The following is an 18,403-nucleotide window of genomic DNA, read 5'->3' as shown; positions in this document are numbered from 1 at the left end:
TTTCTCAGTCTGCGCATGGGCAAAAACAGACGGCGGTACCGGAAATAAGCAAGCAGTCAGAATTTGGAGCAACACTGAAACCAACTACATTCTCGATGAAATGAAGGATTTAAATATTCTTCATCTTCAAGATGCTGTATGTCATATTTTCAGGTAAAGTGGCATGAAGTTTTAAAAAAAGCTGCAGCATGAAGTTTGAGTTTTACATTACATTTACGTCACGTCTTCTTCTGTGAGCTTATTGGCCAGCAAAGCAGAAATCTGATTATTGCCTGACTCATGTAGACCCAGAGTTTCCCATTATCTGATTACTCAATTGCATGTAAACGCACTGATTGGATTACTGACAAAATCTGATTTTCTATACTGGCCTAACTTGACAACCCTAGCAGTGACTTAACCTTTGTTTTAAGCTTCCGTTTCTACCACTTATGCTGTTAGTTATATTGTTTTACTGTGACAGGCAGTAAAACAAGTTCACTATAACTAACACAGGGGCATTTCATTTATTCCTTTTGCAAAATGGCAGACAGTAATGCTCTGCAAGGCTGGAATTAAAAATGTCACGTTAATGTCACTTGCATGGATAAAGCCTTGGTAAGTGGAAACTGATGACAGTAACTTTTGGGGGGTTTTTTTGGGTTTTTTTTTACTGCCAGTTCATCGCACTTAGCGTTCTAGCTAACCTCCATTTACGTTCTTTCAATTACACGTTTACATTCCAGTTGCTTGGTAACAGATTCAAAACAACTCATTGGCAACCACAACTGAGTAGTATAGCATTTCCTAATTTGAGATAAGATGCTGTGAGATAAGACATCATTTCTAAATTAAGACATGATTTGCTTCTGTAAAATGAAATTGGCAAAAAATCCTCTCAACCTTGACTTAGCTCTTAACTTAGGACTAAAGACCGGAAGATTCCGTAATATGGCTGCAGGTTTCAAGATGGCTGATGCTACTATTTTTAGTCATGTGGTGTACTTCTTTATGTCTATAGGTAACAGTACGTCATGCAGTGTCAGCATGAGCAACTTGGTACTACTTAACAACTCAATGTGGGTTTAGGGAAGCGCGTGTTTTAATGTTTTAAGCATGCAGTTTGTACAGCTTATTTTACTACTGATTTAAAGTAACGCTTTCGGGTGATCAGTAAGAAACACAGTAAGGTGTTTGAAATGCTGAAAAACTAAAGATTTCCACTTCAGCTGAGCCTCTTCTCTCTACATTACGGCCTTTCAGTCAGTCTATGTAGGATACAGTTCACTGGCATCAGCTCTGCTACAGAACACAACAGTGGTCCAGTATGTTAAGAGGCTTAAAGTAAGTGGTGCATAAAGTAGCTGACTTGGTTCAGAAATTTTGGCTGTACCACCCTGAGACTCTCCCTGAACCGGCCGGCGATAAAACTTTCCATTCCCTTATCCTGCTTTATCAGCCCGCTAATAAAAGGTCACAGGGAGAAATCAAGCCATCAAACTTCAGTGTAAATCACTTCTAACTTCTAGATCTCAGACTCTTACTGTCTCTACAGATCTACAGATCAGTGTATTCATGTAAACAACACGCCAGCACAATTCCTCATTGGATGGGAATCATAATTAATTGGTTTAGAGATCATGATTCCCACTTATGATTCTTCAACACACTAATTTTGTACCAAATAATACCTTCTAAGCTCATACAGTGCCAAAAATGCATTATGTATACATCCAACACCTAGACAGCAGCTCACAGATCAGTATAAACAGATGTTACAACATATAAACAAAAATATTCAATTGCAGTATGAAGCTGAAGTATAATCTGAATATATAAACATAAACAATAACTGCAAAACTCGAATCGAACTGCATTGAGTAACGAAACAACAAACAGAACTTGAATAAGATTTTTGGTCTAGTACATAATCTTAATATAAAAAATTTTATTTCTGAGATTTCCTAATTCTTGGGAGTTACTTTAAGGATGGGACGTTATGAAAATTTCCTCACGATATAAGTGACCCAAGTTATCATCAGGTATCACAACTGAAAATATTCTAGAAGCACTGATACACATTGAAACCATTTTACCACAAGGATGCTATCAGTAGAGGTGTAACGGCTCACCAATTTCATGGTTCGGTTCCGTTCAGTTTTCAGTTTCTGAGCCGCGGCTCATGAAAAAAGTAACTTTGAACCGCAGAATCTTTTCATTACACATATCGTCGCTGCTCAAAGAAAAACAGGCATCTCCAAAACGGTAACTTCACAGCAGAGGGTAAAAACTGTCTTTACTTTCAATGTAAGTTAATGCAAATAGATTTTATTCAAAGCAATTCCGGAGCATTTCTATTGGTCCATTTGTCATGAAATTTTCACACAGTGTCTGTTTACATGTAAAGATTTTTGTCAATCCGATTGAACACATTCCGATTATAGATCACGATGCGCATGAGTCGAGTACCACTTGATGTAGACGTTACCATGACAACCAGCATCACCTGAGTCCAGTCAGAGTGAGATGAGCTGCAGTGAGCAGTGATTGTGTTTTTAATTACTTTAAAATGATGTCAGACTCAGGAAAACGTCCTTCACATGTCCTTATTAAAGAAGGCCGAGAGGAAGACGTCATGTTCTGAGGCACATAAGCTGGACGTCCGTCCCACCGCCGTCTTTTAAAGATCAGAGCATAAACTTCGTCTCCTCTGCAGACCAGTTTCTGCTCCGCCACGTTGAACGTTATAAACTTTCACTATGACGTGACGAACATGATCAGAACGGACTTAAACTTTCCGATTGGGAATGTAATCGGATACAGGCATTTACACGGCTATTATTCTTCTATTTAACTGATATTTTACAGGATTACCCACCTCGTTCAATCAGACAGAAATGGTATTCCAAATGGCCTCAATCGGACTAGTCTATTCCAAGTGAGGTGTTTACATGGACGTATTCTATTCTGACTGAGCTATTAGTCTTATTATTAACGGATTATTAGGCTGCATGTAAACGTGGCTACTGTAAAGGACAGCAGCTGAGCTCAAATTATGTAGAAAACTAAAAAAAAATGGCAATACTTGTTTTTTTGTTGGATTGTGCAAGACATGCAAGACGAGCAAATACAAACAGTTCCTCTTTTACAAAACTGCAAAAATAAAAAAATATATAAACATAAGCAAGCAGAACAAAACTTCAACTGGTAAACAAAAATATGCAAACATGAGGAACAGCTGTTCCAATCAGTAACAGAGTATAAAAAAGGTAAACAGCAAGCAAATTACATGTAAACTTCACTCAGTTTTCAAGTTTTCCTTTTATCAAGACAGCAGCAACATAAGTGGACGGAAATGTGGTGAGCTTGGAATTTCACACCGCTGCCCGAGCAAAGTTAACGCTGATCGGAACTTCTCATTATCTACAGTGCGAACTGGGCATGTATCTACTGCAAAGAATCAACCTGTTGCCTTTGTTACTGCTTGAGGTGGTCAGAGGTGGTGAGTTTGGCATCGAACGTTGGTGGAAGTGTTGGCTGTGCCATCAGCAGCCTGTGTGCTCTGTGATCCAAAACATGGATCAGTGCATCTGCTTGGTGAGACAAATTATATATGTATGTAGATAGATAGATAGATAGATAGATAGATAGATAGATAGATAGATAAGAAAAAAAAACATGGTTCACATCACATGCACCATGAGCTTTTTATTTTTTAATACCTTTTGTAATCATTTTAATTGACTGTTTTACATTTTAGCCTATTTATCCTTTTATGTTGAAATCTTATTAACTGGTTTATTATCTTGATTTTATTTGATATTCCTCCTTCATAATTGTTCTCTTAATTCTTTTCATCTTGTCTGGTTTTTCTGTTGATCCATTTATGTAGTTTTGTTCATTTTAGTTTAACCTGATTAAATTCTATTTTAATTTCTTTTTCAATGTTGTCAATGCTTGGTTAAACTGCAAACGAATGTCACCCTCAACTTATTTCCAAGTGAAAAATCGTTCAGCCCTAGTTATTAGAATTATTATATGAAATGGTACACTTATCATTGGGTTTTGTATTGTGACAGGTCAGTAAAATCAGTAGCCGCCCCATGCCTAACATTACGTGGCTTTAATGAACAAGCAGACTTCCAAAATCAAAGTAGAGTCAGAGGAACGTCCTGCAGTTGTTTATTTCAGTACTGAACTGTTTGCCTGTGTAATAGCAAAGTAAATGGAATAAAAGCAGGCGACACAGACAAAAGCACAGTCATAATTCAGGCTTCCAGGTGGCTATGACTGTTTTTCTTTGACATATTTGACCATGTTCATAGATAACAGTGAGTGCATTTGCATGCACTTAATAATCCAATAACTGCAGAAAAATCAGATTTTGTCAGTAATCCGATCAACATGTTTACATGCGCTTGAGTAATCAGACAATAGGGAAAGTCTACACGAGTCAGGCAGTAATCAGATTTTTGCTTTGCAACCAGCCAATAAACTCACAGAAGAAGGCGTGACGCAAACGTAATGTAAAACTCAAACTTCATGCCGCAGCTTTTTTTAAAACACTGCCACTTTACCTGAAAATGTAAACAAACATCATCTAGAAGATGAAGATTTAAATCCTTCATTTCGTCAAGCATGTGTTTGGTTTCAGCGTTGCTCCAAAAAGTGTTCTGCTGCCATCTTACGGCAACGCTGCTCGCTTATTTCCGGTACAGCAATCTTTTTTTTTTCTCATGCGCAGACTGAGAAATACAAAAGAAATCAGAGTAAGAGTCTCCAGGCCCTTGAGAAATCTGATTACTGAGCTAAAATCCAGCTCTCTTTATCAGATTTCTCAATCTGATTTCAAGACTTTACTACGATCTCAGAAGTCAAAAGTATGCCGTTCACACGACCACTTGAATAATCAGATAACTGCAGAAATCCGATTATGATGGGATCACTGAGTGCATGTAAACGCACTTGGCTATTAGACATACTGAACAACTCGACACAGTTTGAGGCCAGTGTGTAAAGATTTAGGCATGATGTTAATTGTTGGGCTACAAGCATCCATTACTTGTTAGCTCCATTAGCCTTGGAGCTCCAGTTCAAAAATTAAGCAGACACCAAACAACATGTTTTAACTGATCAACTACATTTGAGAACTAGAGGAAAACATGTACACTATCACCTTAATAGTCTCATATACCAGCTAACGCTCCTCTGCTTTCTCAAGATCCATCCTAAAGCACTAATGGCCACTAACAGCTGTGTGTTGAATGTGCATAGAAGCAACTGTGAAAGGTGTTAAGTTCCATGCGTAATTCCAACATGACACAATCCTGTCAGACCGTGTTGTTTCACAAGCTACTTTTTTCGGTGTTGGTACAGAAGAGCCATCGGCAGCTTCTCCCAATGCCTCTTTCCTTCACACTCGGTCTGCCAAGTGTGTGCGTCTGGGGGAAGACGGCACGCAAATGGCAGTCGTTGGCACGTCTTGGCACAGACCGTACGCGGAAGCACCGGCGGCTTCCTATCCACAGTTAGCGCTGCAGGGATGATGATGCACTTTTACTGAATCATTTACATCCCAGTGAGACAAAGAAACAATGCTTGGCTCTTTATCCATCAGCTGCCGGGTAACTGCCTCACAATGACACTGTAGGAGACGCATCTGTGTCGTTCTAATTTACATCAAAAGTTTAGGGACATTTTACCCCCCTCTGAAATTTGGATTTCTTTGCTGTTACTTTTCAATTATGGCCCAGTCCCATTTCACCCCTCGCCCCTACCACTTAGCCCTTTAGCCCTTCGTTTTACGGGTTCACGTCTAACGTTAGGGTGTCCCGATTTGTGTTTAGATAGAGGGGTTGTGCGAAGTGTTAGGGCTACATGGTCCTCCAAACGGAGGTTTTCAGTGAGGTTGCTGAACTTTACCCTCCTCTGCTGTCACTGCAGACTGGCAGGGTCGCCTACAGAGCAGCGCTAGTAGCCTGTTAATGAAACAATGTTCTTCTTTATTTGAGGATCCCATTTCGTAGGGAAGATTTCAACCACTACCGCTTGTAACTCAGTTCCGAGGGGAAAGGAGACACTCGAAAACAAGGGTAGGGGTAAAAATATGAAATGGGATTGGGCCTTACTATGACAAAAAAGCCAGCATTGGCAAATTACTATGAATACAATTTTTACTGGGCTGGGCAAAATGACAATATTTTAACAATATTGTGATAAATGATGATAAATATGCATTTCTAAGAGTATTAGGGTTACCGTAAGAACCGTAGAAGCGTAAATAACTGTATTGTCTTAATAGAGAGTATTAATATAAATTAATCCAGTGCAGGGTGTGAATCAAATCACTGTATAATCATTATATTCATTGTTTTAGTACTTCTAAATGGAGCTTTCTTCTGTTCTTATCGAACTTATCAGCTCCACTTATCAACAAGACCAGGCAAGCCTGGTTTTGCCAGACCGGCAGGCCACACGCTAGTAACAATAGAACAACCCTTTTGGGTGTTATATAGAACCTTTTTCAAAAAGGTTTCTACATAAAACCATCGATAGCACATTCATGTACATTCTCCACCAGTCTGAAGAACCCTTTCATAATGCAAAGAACCCTTTTAAACACACAAAGGATTCTTCGAGTGTTCATGGTTCTATATAGAACCATTTTCTTTAGTAAAGAACCCTTGAAACCATTTTTGTTAAGAGTGTCGGCAAAAAACTAATAGTGGTATGAACAGTGTATTGTGAAAACATCTTTAAGTATCGTGATATTGTATTTTTCCATATCGCCCACCTTTATTTTTTACATTGAGTTCCAATATAATGTATATAATTATAATAAGGATGTTTCCTCTTTACCCTGTAAAGTGACCATTTTGAAGATTCATCAGAGCATCTTTCTCTATAAAAGCAGATGCTGCCAAAATAATGATTTGACAGATTTCCAAACTATTATTAGAGCACATAATGTCCCAAAGACGGCCCGGAAACCAGAAAGGCTTGAGCGCTGACAACAAAGCAATAAACTGTGTGGCCTTCAACATTATTCCCAAGATAACACTGTCATTAATATTTATACCTGAGGTCAGGTTTGGGCAAGATGATATGTTATCACTGCGATAAATGACATCACACTTTTATGAGTATGTCACACGTATCATCCCTATTTTTAGAACAACGAACAACTGCGTGATAAGATGAGGAGAGGACAGTAAGTCCAGTTTAACTGGATTTAGTGCAGTGTCATATGCAGGACAGGCCTTTTGAGTGCTGTTTCCGAAAAGATGAATATTGTGACACCAAGGATGTAAATACAGCACATAATTAAGCCTAATTTAGACCAATAATAGACAGTCCAAGCCATGTTTATAAAACTCAAAACACTGCGATGAACCAGATTAGCCTTTACCGTAACACGCTACTGCAAATCAACAAATAAAATACTTTTAAAAGCTAAGAGTCCCCTGATCTCTGACCTGCAGTATGTATTAGCCCACACGAAGGTGAGAGGGGGGTAGTTTACGATGTGAATGACCAGATGAGCTGCAAAAAAAATAAACAAACTCTGAAAGGTCACCTTTGTAGGTTGTTCTGCAGGGAAAACGAAAGTCACATTCAGTCCCTTCACTCTACTTTAACACAATCTACTGTGAAGCAGTGAGCCAAATTACTTTTTTCCATAGACTACAAGTCCAGGTAAGTTCATATTGGGTCAAGGCCCAAGTCTGCTGTGTTACTCTCAACACCACCAGATGTCAAACAGACTGTAAACACTAAATAACGCTCCACTCACTGGGCATGTAACACGACCCCGGAGAGCTCAGCCACTTCTATATTTGGCAAGTGCAGTAGTGTCAGTGCTCCCGTCTCAGAGTGATATCAGCCCCGTTCCCAGCCAGTCTTTTATTACTGAATATCTGCTTACATAGAGATTTATCTGATATTTCTATTTCTGCAGACAGTACAGCTTAGTACAGTCTGAGGCAGATTAAAGGTAGTAAACCAATCCAATTTAACTAAAGCTGCCAGTTACTTTAAAATCACTCCATGTTGTGAAACACCAACCTAAGGCTGAAAGATTTGGTGGAAATATCTAATTAAATTTTTCTGACCGATATTGCACCTGCGATTCAAATGCAGTTATTTTCTTTCTGTTTTGGCCATGACTTACCAGACTGCCAATTCATGAGCTCTGAGCTATTTGCCTAGGTCAAATTTCTCCATTTAAAGATTAAAACAACTTTAAATAACACAAAGATACAATGTTTTTCTTTGAATGTGCTAAGTGTGTAATAGCAGTGCGCTAAAATCTACCATGGGGCTAGTTTTACATTTTAAACGAAAGGCAGTTAACTTGACTGCAGTTGTAACTCTAGCACTGCAGATCTCCAAACAGTTCCACAAGGAAGAAATTTAACTTCCTAAAACGAACCACAGAGCTGCAAGTTGGGGGTAATACATTTACATCAGGGCCTAAATAGAGCGCAATGGAGTAAAAAGGGCTGAAAAAAAGGATTTGGATTTTGGAATTGGATCAGCCGTCTGCAGCCTTAATATAGTGTCAGAAACAGGAAAATATCAATATTCCACCATGCAAATTGCAATCAAAATAGGCAACAAGGTTGGAACTACATTTGGAAAACATGGGATTCTAGATGGTGCACGATGATATCGGAACTGTCAAATAACTGCTTAAAAAAATATCAGCGGACGTTTAGATTTGACCAAGGTTTCAAACCAATATTTGATGACCAACAGAATGTTTGGGTGACCTTGGGTGACCAACATGTCTTTTTGGCATTTTATTCAATTTACTGTAATTTGTAACCCTACAAAAATACATTTTATATGCTTTTTTATTTTCTATTTATAATCCTAAATCAAACAGATTTAATCCCAACACCTACATTTTAAAATCTTACACCAGTAGATATACATATTAAAAACATGAGATATCAGAATCTGCCCACAATTCCATCATCGGTGCCTCCCTGCATTTCCACCAAAGGAAAACGTTATACTGGCGGTGAATGTGAAAAAATTATGTGATCTATATGTTTTTGCAGATCTATGCGGAAACATATTCTCTAGGCTTTTGTTTTCAAGCACCTGAACAGAGGGAAGTCGTATCTGACGGTCTGAAGGTGGGCGATATGGTAAAAATACAATATTGTGATACTTCATGATATTTAGAAATTTTCATGATAAACGATACGTCAAAATACAGATTTTTTTCAGACATCTGATCAGTTGGAACTGAGGAAAAAAAAGAACGCGAAGTTCAAAAACTGTCAGCATAAAGATTTTTATTCAACATTTGGCATAACGTCTCGCACTAAATCTGATTAAATGGGACTAATTTTGCTCTCTTTGTAACAAAACATGCTGTTGGTCAATGTCCTACAGCTACTGACGATATCCACTATATGTTCAGAAAAGCATTGTATTGAATTGTGACAATTTATCACGATAACGATATATATTGTCATATTGCCCAGCCCTGTTTGATGGTTAACTACAACCTTCCAATGAGGACCCCAAACGCATCATCAATATGGCCAATACCGATGCACTGGAATACGTCTTGACTGGCTCCAATACTGATCTTTCGTGTTTATGTGATGCAGACATGTGAAAAGACTGCAGGTCTTACCTAAAATACACAAAGCTGAGTGCTACAGACGAAAGATAAAACGTGTGTGTATAGAAACGACGGGTGTAAACAAAGAAAGAACAGCTGCCGACGAGAAGCTTTGAGAAGAAACAGCTGGCGCTCTGCCACGAATCTGGAGGCCAAGTCAGTCGAAAAGCTGCAAACATACGACAGGTTAGGTGCCTCGTGGCCGTTGCATAAAAATGACTCAGCATCACCGAACCTATAGGATGACTCATACCAACCTGAGGCTCTCAGGTAAGACGACTTCACTCCCATTTCCTGATAACTGAAACCAAAACCACATTACCACAGTGTGAGGTTGTATCAATAAACATCTTCAAGAAGATGCAGGCTGTTGCTTAAGCGAGGGGCTGATCAAGCAGACATGGCTATTGCTACACTGTGATCAATCCCATTCCCTTACATTCCCAATGGAATGATAACAAATAGTCATCATGAAAATGTGAACAGACACTGTAGTCGAGCGATGAAGGTGTAATCTCTCAAATTCAGACTTTTTAACCCACTAAAATATGTGGTTCACACATTTTAGACACTACAGAGTTTAAGTGTTGATGAGTTTACTTTCCATTTAAAACCAAAACCCAACCCAAAACCAACCCACTTGGCTGACAAACCAATGTGCCAGTGTAGCAAACATCTATCTGAAGAACCATCTCACCATGCAAAATGTTCTATACAGAACTAAAAACCACTCCATTCACTGAAGAAACCTTGAAGAACCATCTTGTTATAGATGGTTTCTCAGGTTGATGAGCTTACTTTCCACTTAAAACCAAAACCCAAAACCAAACCACTTGGCTGACAAACCAATGTGTCAATGTTGCAAACACCGTGCTGAAGAACCATTTCACTGAACAAAGAACCATTTAAGCACACAAAAGGTTCTATATAGAACTCAGAACCATTCCATTCACTCAAGAACCCTTGATGAACCATCTTTTTACTTTCCATTTAAAACCAAAACCCACACCAGAACCAAACCACTAGGTTGGCAGACCAATATGTCAATGCCATTTAAGAGTGCAAAAGGTTCCATATAGAACTCAGAGCCATTCCCTTCACTAAAGAACCATTCATGAACCATCTTTTTAAAGATGATTCTTCAGGTTGATTCAGCGTACTTCCCATTTAAAACCAAAACCCAACCCAGAACCGAACCGCTTAGTTGACAAACCAAAGTGCCAGTGTAGCAAACATCTATCTGAAGAACCATTTCACCACGCAAAAGGTTCTATATAGAACTAAAAATCATTCCATTCACTAAAGAAACCTTGAAGAACCATCTTCTTATAGATGGTGTTTAGGTTGATGAGCTTACTTTCCGTTTAAAACCAAAACCCAAAACCAAACCACTTGGTTGACAAACCAACGTGTCAATGTAGCAAACACCGTGCTGAAGAACCATTTCACCAAGCAAAGAACCATATAAGTATGCAAACATAAGTATGTTCTGTATAGAACTCAGAACCATTCCATTCACTAAAAACCCTTGAAAAACCATCTTTTTGAAGATGGTTCTTCAAGTTGATCAGCTTACTTTCCATACAAACACCAAAACCAAACCCAGAACCAAACCACTTCGTTGACATACCAATTTGTCAAGGACCATTTAAGCATCCAAAAAGAATTCTACATAGAACTTTATACATATATACATATATACATATATATATATATATATATATATATATATATATATATATATATATATATATATATATGTGTGTGTGTGTGTGTGTGTGTGTGTGTGTGTGTGTGTGTGTGTGTGTGTGTGTGTCAATGTACAAAACATCAAGCTGAAGAACCATTTAAGCATGCAAGAACTCAGAACCATTCCATTCACTAAAGAACCCTTGATGAACCATCTTTTTAAAGAGTGTATATTTCTTTTCCATACAGGCCTGACAAACAGAAATGACTGGTCAGATGAGGAGGACAAGCCTAAAGCTAAGGTTAGCAAAGTAGCTAGTTGAAAACAAGCTGTCTAGATACGTCAGTTTGGCTCATTTTCTCCATCTGAATGGTGTCTCTGGTCCGTTATGTGTCCATTATGTCCATAATGTGAGATGAAAGACAGAATCACTGCTTTCTTCACCATTTTGTTCGGAGTCCAAGGTGACCAAGGCTGTTTCTTCAACTAAGATCTGAGCTAGCTGACCTGATCAATAATCACCCAGTCACACTAATGACACTTCCAATAAACCGAAGACATTCATGAAGACAATGTAGACAAAGTGACGAAGGCGCAGTATCTTAAATTTAGACATCTGTCTGTGAGGGAGCTGTTAAAGGCGGACGTCTGGTTCCTATCACCACCACTGCGAACAATTCTGACTCGGCAAGTTCCTCTAGAACAGAGCATTTCACACCAAACCACTCTGAATGGCTTTACTGACATGTTGACCGGTTAATTATACAGAGATTTTGAAAAGCTGGTGAAGTTCCCCTTCTTTCTATGCAAAACCCCAAAACAAAGCCATGACCGAACTGCTCGGCTGACAAACCACTGTGTCAAACATGATTTAGCAGCTCTGAGCTGTCTGCAAACCCAGTCCACAACATTTAAACCTCGAATTAAAGCTCAAACGTGGAGTATTTCAGTCACAACAGTGAGAGGATTTTCTTCTCCACGACCGTTAAACCGTGAAACCATCCTGACAGGGTTTAAACGGTTAAAACCGTGAATTAACTGAAGAAATTCATCACTTAAATAGTCCCTTCGACAGTTTTCGAACACATTAAAAGCCTTAAAGACGTTGAATAATTAAATTAAATCGAGAAACATTATAAAATTACGACTTTTTCGCGAGTTTTTCAAAGCGAGTTTTCTCGAAGTAACGTATTTCAACCGCCGCTTTCCAAACAAACCTCCCTCTCTCAACAAACTCTACTGAGCTTGTTATTGGAATTTTCCGTTCCACCTTAAATGGTGCTGCAGGTATTATAACGCATCGGGCGCCACAACGTAACTGCTGCACCATTTAAGGTGGAACGGGAAAATTCGAACAAGAAGCTGGCGAATAAGACAACTTTAGCCTTCTCTCTCTCTCTCTCTCTCTATCTATCTCTCCGTGTCTCTATATGTCTCTCTCTCTCTCGCTCGCTCACCTCATCAACGTCCTCCACGATCTTGTTGAGCTTCTCGTCGTCTTCGAGCAGCTCCGACAGCTGAGCGATGGAGAACCCGCTCAGCATGTTCCCGAACCGAGCCATTTCTGGCGCCTTTCTGGCCCTCCGTCTCCGCGCTGTCCTCTCTGGCCTTCTGCTCAACTTCCAGACTTCCTGGAGAGAGGGGAAAAAAAACAACAAAAACACGCGCAGCAGCAGCGACGCAGCCTACTTTCTCCAGCCGGAAGAGGAGGATGCTCCAATCGGCACACATGCAGCCTACTTAGGCCACTTCGGAGAGAGGGCGCTCGCGGTAGCCATTTTTTGGGCGTGTTCCAAACCGAAGAGTCTTTAAAGCCAAGACGCTTTGTGGTGGTGTTTAAGGGAGTCTGGTCGCTTCCTATTTCTCCCGTTATGTCAAAAGCATGACCGCAAAATGCCAGAGGGCGCCCACGAGCAAGTCCTCAAAGAATGGGGGTGAATAGAGCTAAACGGCTAAAAACGAACAATTAAAATAGTTTCTAATCACTTGTCCAGGTCCTTTCCTTGATTTCAGAAAGTGGTAGGATGTATTTCACTAATATATATATATATATATATATATATATATATATATATATATAAACACATATACATAAACCTGTGTATTTCTACAGCAAACGGGCAGCAGGGCACTGACATAACGTTAGCATTATTGCTACTGAGCGCTGATTGGTTAGCATTACTGCTGCTGAGTGCTGATTGGTAACATTACTGCTACTGAGTGCTGATTGGTTAGCATTGCTGCTACTGCGTGCTGATTGGTAACAATTCTGCTACTGAGTGCTGATTGGTTAGCATTGCTGCTACTGAGCGCTGATTGGTAACATTACTGCTACTGAGTGCTGATTGGTAACATTACTGCTACTGAGCGCTGATTGGTTAGCATTACTGCTACTGAGTGCTGATTGGTTAGCATTACTGCTTCTGAGTGCTGATTGGTAACATTACTGCTACTGAGCACTGATTGGTTAGCATTACTGCTACTGAGTGCTGATTGGTAATATTACTGCTACAAAGTGCTGATTGGTTAGCATTGCTGCTACTGAGCACTGATTGGTTTGCATTACTGCTATTGAGTGTTGATTGGTTGGCATTACTTCTACTGAGCACTGATTGGTTAGCATTGCTGCTATTGAGCACTGATTGGTTTGCATTACTGCTATTGAGCACTGATTGGTTGGCGTTACTGCACCTACCTAACTTGCTCAAAAGTTTGCGTAACTCATAAACATTAACATGGATTACTTGCATTTTTATGCAACAAAAACCTTCACTTACTGTTTTTAGAACCAAATACAGCCTGGTTAAGCATGAGCAAAGCATCATGGGAACCCAGTCTCTGACGCCACAATATATTTATTTTTCATAGTGACCAAGGAGAGCTAATGCTAATGCCAGCCTGGTTGTTTTAACACAGCTCAGTGGCTGGACTAGCAGACTGGATTTGTTGACACCACATGGATTCTCATAGTGCTGACTGGTTAGCATGGTTAGCTGGTTAGCTGTATTTACATAAGCCATGTAGTAAGAAATCAGTGATGAACGAAAACATGAAAATGAAATGAAGTTGTGCACTGTGTCAAAACGATGAGGCTGAGGATTCAATACTGCACTACACCTATAATAACATATGTGACTGTAGTTTTAGGCCAGCCTTTCTCTTTAACTGGCTAATTTATTTAGCTGTAATGTTTTGCTGACAGTGCTGTTCAGAATTCTACACACTACCTAAGCATTGTAATGAGAGGAGGAGGACTACAGTGGAGCACAGTGAGCCTTCCAGGTTCTCGCTGTGTAGACCAGGTTCTCTGTAGGGAGTAGGGCGTAGGCAGGATCACTTCCCAGTGGAACGCAATGAATGTTGACATGTTCTCACGCCGCTTCTGTGGAAAATCAAGTTCCACTGTGACGTCAGCCTGAAGATCTCGCCCTAATCTCATTACTCTCATACCTGGTCCTTTTAAAGGGCCCATACCCTATATATATATATCTCTTTATCCATGATGTATGTAAATTAGCTCCACTCTGATTGGGTGCCTTGTATTCCACCTCAATCAAAAAGCAGTCCAGGCTGAAACGGGCTGTTTTTGCCCTGATTCTCTGGTCGATATGGATGGACTGGAGAGTGAAAGGTATGTTTTCAAACTTTAACAATGTTTACAACCTACATCAAACTCATTTGTTTCAAGAATTTGAGGGGAAAAGATTCGGTTTTCATGATATGGGCCCTTTAAAAGGCCCTTTAAACACCCTACATTTTTCTTGCTTTTATTTATTTCTTTACTTGAGATCTACTTATAAGATTTTGTGATTTTATGTCTCAAAAAGAGTCAGATTTAGGCCTTATATAGGACTGATATATGTAAATGAGCTCTGTTCTGTTTTGCACCTGTATTGCACCTCATTCAAAAAGCAGTCTCGGCTGAAACGCTCCTTATAGCTTCACCGCGAGTGGGCGGAGCTTAACTGCTGTTAATAATAATTCATTCGTTCATGATTCATTTTTACATAAACATTTTCTAACCTCTCTTGATCCCTTTGAATTAAACACTGTTTTGTTAATATGCCTCTAAGGCTGACATATTTAAATGAGCTTTGCTCTGATTGGCTGCCCTGCATTGCACCTCACTCAAAAAGCAATCTGGGCTGAAACACTCCTTATAACTTCAGTGTGAGGGGGCGGGGCTTAACTGCTGTAGGCTGCCTAGGTGGATATGAAGTTAAAGTCCACACTTCAAATGCTTTACTTTTTGTGACATTTTCCTTGCACTAAAAACAGTCATAATTAACTTTTACGTGACCAGTTTACAACCTCTATCCCTTACAGTTAAACAGGCCTTGTCTAAGGCTGATATATGTAAATGAGCTCTGTTCTGATGTTCTGATAGGCTGCCTTGTATTGCACCTTATTCAAAAAGCAGTCCGGGCTGAAGTACTCATTATAACATGAGCAGGAATGAGTAAAGTTAAGTGGTTCTAGATTGAAAAGCTGGATATGTAGTTGCTTTAGTATTTGTGACATCACAAATTCAACAAAGAGTTTAGTTTCCATAAATGGGCTTAAAGTACGTTTTGAAACTTTGACCATGTTTACATCCTAAATCAAACTTTTATTTCAATAAAATGGGGGAATATTCAGTTTCCATGATAGGAGCTCTTTAACAGGCAGGTTCTTTGATGGAAAGGCCTCTTCGGAGCGTCTCCAGAACACACTGAAGGAATGTTTGTGCCGATAGACGCTCTATTCAACGTCGCCTCGAAATCAGGAGACCAGCATTCACCGCTGCGTAACTCTGACAAACAGAACAGCATAGACCAAACACTGCAGCCTGTTCATTCTCAGTGCTGCAGTAAAGCTGACGTGGTGGTGGTGTGTTAGTGTGTGTTGCGCTGGTCTGAGTGGATCAGACACAACAGTGCTGCTGGAGTCTTTAAACACCTCAGTGTCACTGCTGGACTGAGAATAGTCCACCAACCAAAACTATCCAGCCAACAGCGTCCTGTGACCACTGATGAAGGACTAACACAAACTGTGCAGCAGCAGATGAGCTATCGTCTCTGACTTTACATCTACAAGGTGGACTGACAAGGTAGGAGTGTCTAATAGTGGACAGTGAGTGGACACAGTGTTTAAAAACTCCAGCAGCACTGCTGTGTCTGATCCACTCATATCAGCGCAACACACACTAACACACCACCACCACATCAGTGTTACTGCAGTGCTGAGAATGATCCACCACCCAAATAGCACCTGCTCTGTGAGGGTCCATGGGGGTCCTGACGGTTTGTAATTGTAGAACTACAAAGTGCTCCTATATAGGAAGTGGAGCTGATTAAATGGACAATGAGTGTAGAAACAAGGAGGTGGTTTTAATGAAGTGGCGGGTTGGTGTGTGTATATATAGCTGTGTTTGGCTGCCTTAATAACTCACACTGTACACTGTGATTACATTCAGTGCTTGTTGCTTATTTATTTATTAATTCCATTTGTTCTTCAAAATTATATATTTATAGATCTATACAATCAACCATTTCACACCAAACCACTCTGAATGACTCTACATCACTGAATTATGCAGACCCATTCAGGATACTGGACTAAAGGTGAAACCTGCTTACAGTACACTTGCAGTTGTATTCAATCATGTTAAAAGATCAAAGGCGATTCAGGCTCCGCCCACAAATATCTTCTTTTGTAGCTACTGTTACGAGAGTCAACTTTTTTGTTTTTGGAGAAATTGTAATGAAAATCTCGGCTCGGATTGGCTGCACCTCATTATTAAAGTAGCCCAGGCTGAAACACTGCTTATAACTTCAGTGTGGATGGGCGGGGCTAAAGTGCTATCGAATAGGTAGCTATATAGTAAAAAACAGGTTGTGATTATAGCTTAGTTTCCACATATGGTTCTTAGGGACTGGGAAGTGAATAGTACAGTTGTATGCAAAAGTTTGGGCGCCCCTGCTCAAATGACATTTTGTTGATTTTCTGAAAAATACATCACAGAAAAATGAGGAAAATTGAGTTTCACTTCATTTTTCAATAATATCTGCCCTCAAATGTTGGCTATGGAAGAATGCACTTGTGAGCGAAGCATGAAAACGACAGTTCTTCCCATGAACCGCTGCAGGTTCTCAATCGAGCCTTAATCAAAAACATCTCTGTTTAATAAATAGATGATCAGCATTATTTTAAAGGAGGTAGGCAGATGAAAGATGGACACAAAAGCCTGCAAACTTTGTGTGGCATCTCATTGTAGAAGATGCCTTCCAGTTCAGTGTCAACAGTCACATCAGTGATGATGATGCAGACAATTATTGCAGATTCTAATTTGTTTACAGTGCCCTCCCCTGGTAAACATGAGCAAATCAGGCTGTGAAAAACATACTGTATCACTCATCCTTTGATCTTTCATTCAAAATCGTAACAAAAATCGAAATCTTATCATGAAATTAATATTTTTCGCAAATCTATGTGCCTAAAATGTTGGCAGCCCTAGAAATTATTATGAATAAAATCTAACAGAATTAATATTTTATATTTTAAAGTTCACCTGAGCCATTAGGAACACCTAAATGGTCAGCCATGAAACCATTGTGTTTCACTGGGGAATATATATGAGGTGACACACAGGCCAATTTTCCTCAGTCATCCATCACTATGAGAAAGAATAGAGAATATAGCAATGATGTGCTGCACAAATCAGGAAATGGCTCCAAGAAAATAGCTAAACAGATAAAATTTCCACAATCAGGACAATAATTAATGAGTTTAAAACAATCTGCTGGGAAGAGGATGTATGTCTATACTGACCCCATGAACAGGTGGAGGATGGTTTAAGTGGATAAGGAATCTCCAAGGATCACAGATGGGAAATTGCAGACATTAGGTCCAGGGGTCAGAACGTCTCCAAAATATACTCAGATGCCACCTACATGACCACAAGGTGTTTGGGGGGGTTGCCAGAAGAAAGCCTCTGCTGTCAAGAACTCAAGCTCCTACAGTTGACAAACATTACTGGAGCTTTCAGTGTGACCATGTTTTATGGTCAGATGAGACCAAACTAGAGGGTTTTGTCAACAAACACCAGAGGCGAG

The 18,403-nt window shown here is 39.6% G+C and overlaps 1 protein-coding gene across 1 annotated transcript in view; it reads right to left on the bottom strand.

The window, feature by feature from the left end:
• vps37ba (VPS37B subunit of ESCRT-I a) overlaps positions 1 to 12,999 on the bottom strand; it is a 32,271-nt gene extending 19,272 nt beyond the window's left edge. Inside the window, exon 1 of the mRNA XM_036598294.1 lies at positions 12,767 to 12,999. Coding sequence (XP_036454187.1) covers positions 12,767 to 12,871 — 105 coding nt within the window. The 5' untranslated portion in view covers positions 12,872 to 12,999. The remainder of the gene's footprint in view (positions 1 to 12,766) is intronic.
• Between the last annotated feature and the right edge of the window lie 5,404 nt (positions 13,000 to 18,403).

Source organism: Colossoma macropomum, unplaced genomic scaffold, assembly GCF_904425465.1.
Source record: "Colossoma macropomum unplaced genomic scaffold, Colossoma_macropomum, whole genome shotgun sequence".
NCBI classification, from domain to species: Eukaryota; Metazoa; Chordata; class Actinopteri; order Characiformes; family Serrasalmidae; genus Colossoma; species Colossoma macropomum.
The sequence above is the reverse complement of the archived record's forward strand: the minus strand, read 5'-3'. Positions and strand labels throughout refer to the sequence as shown.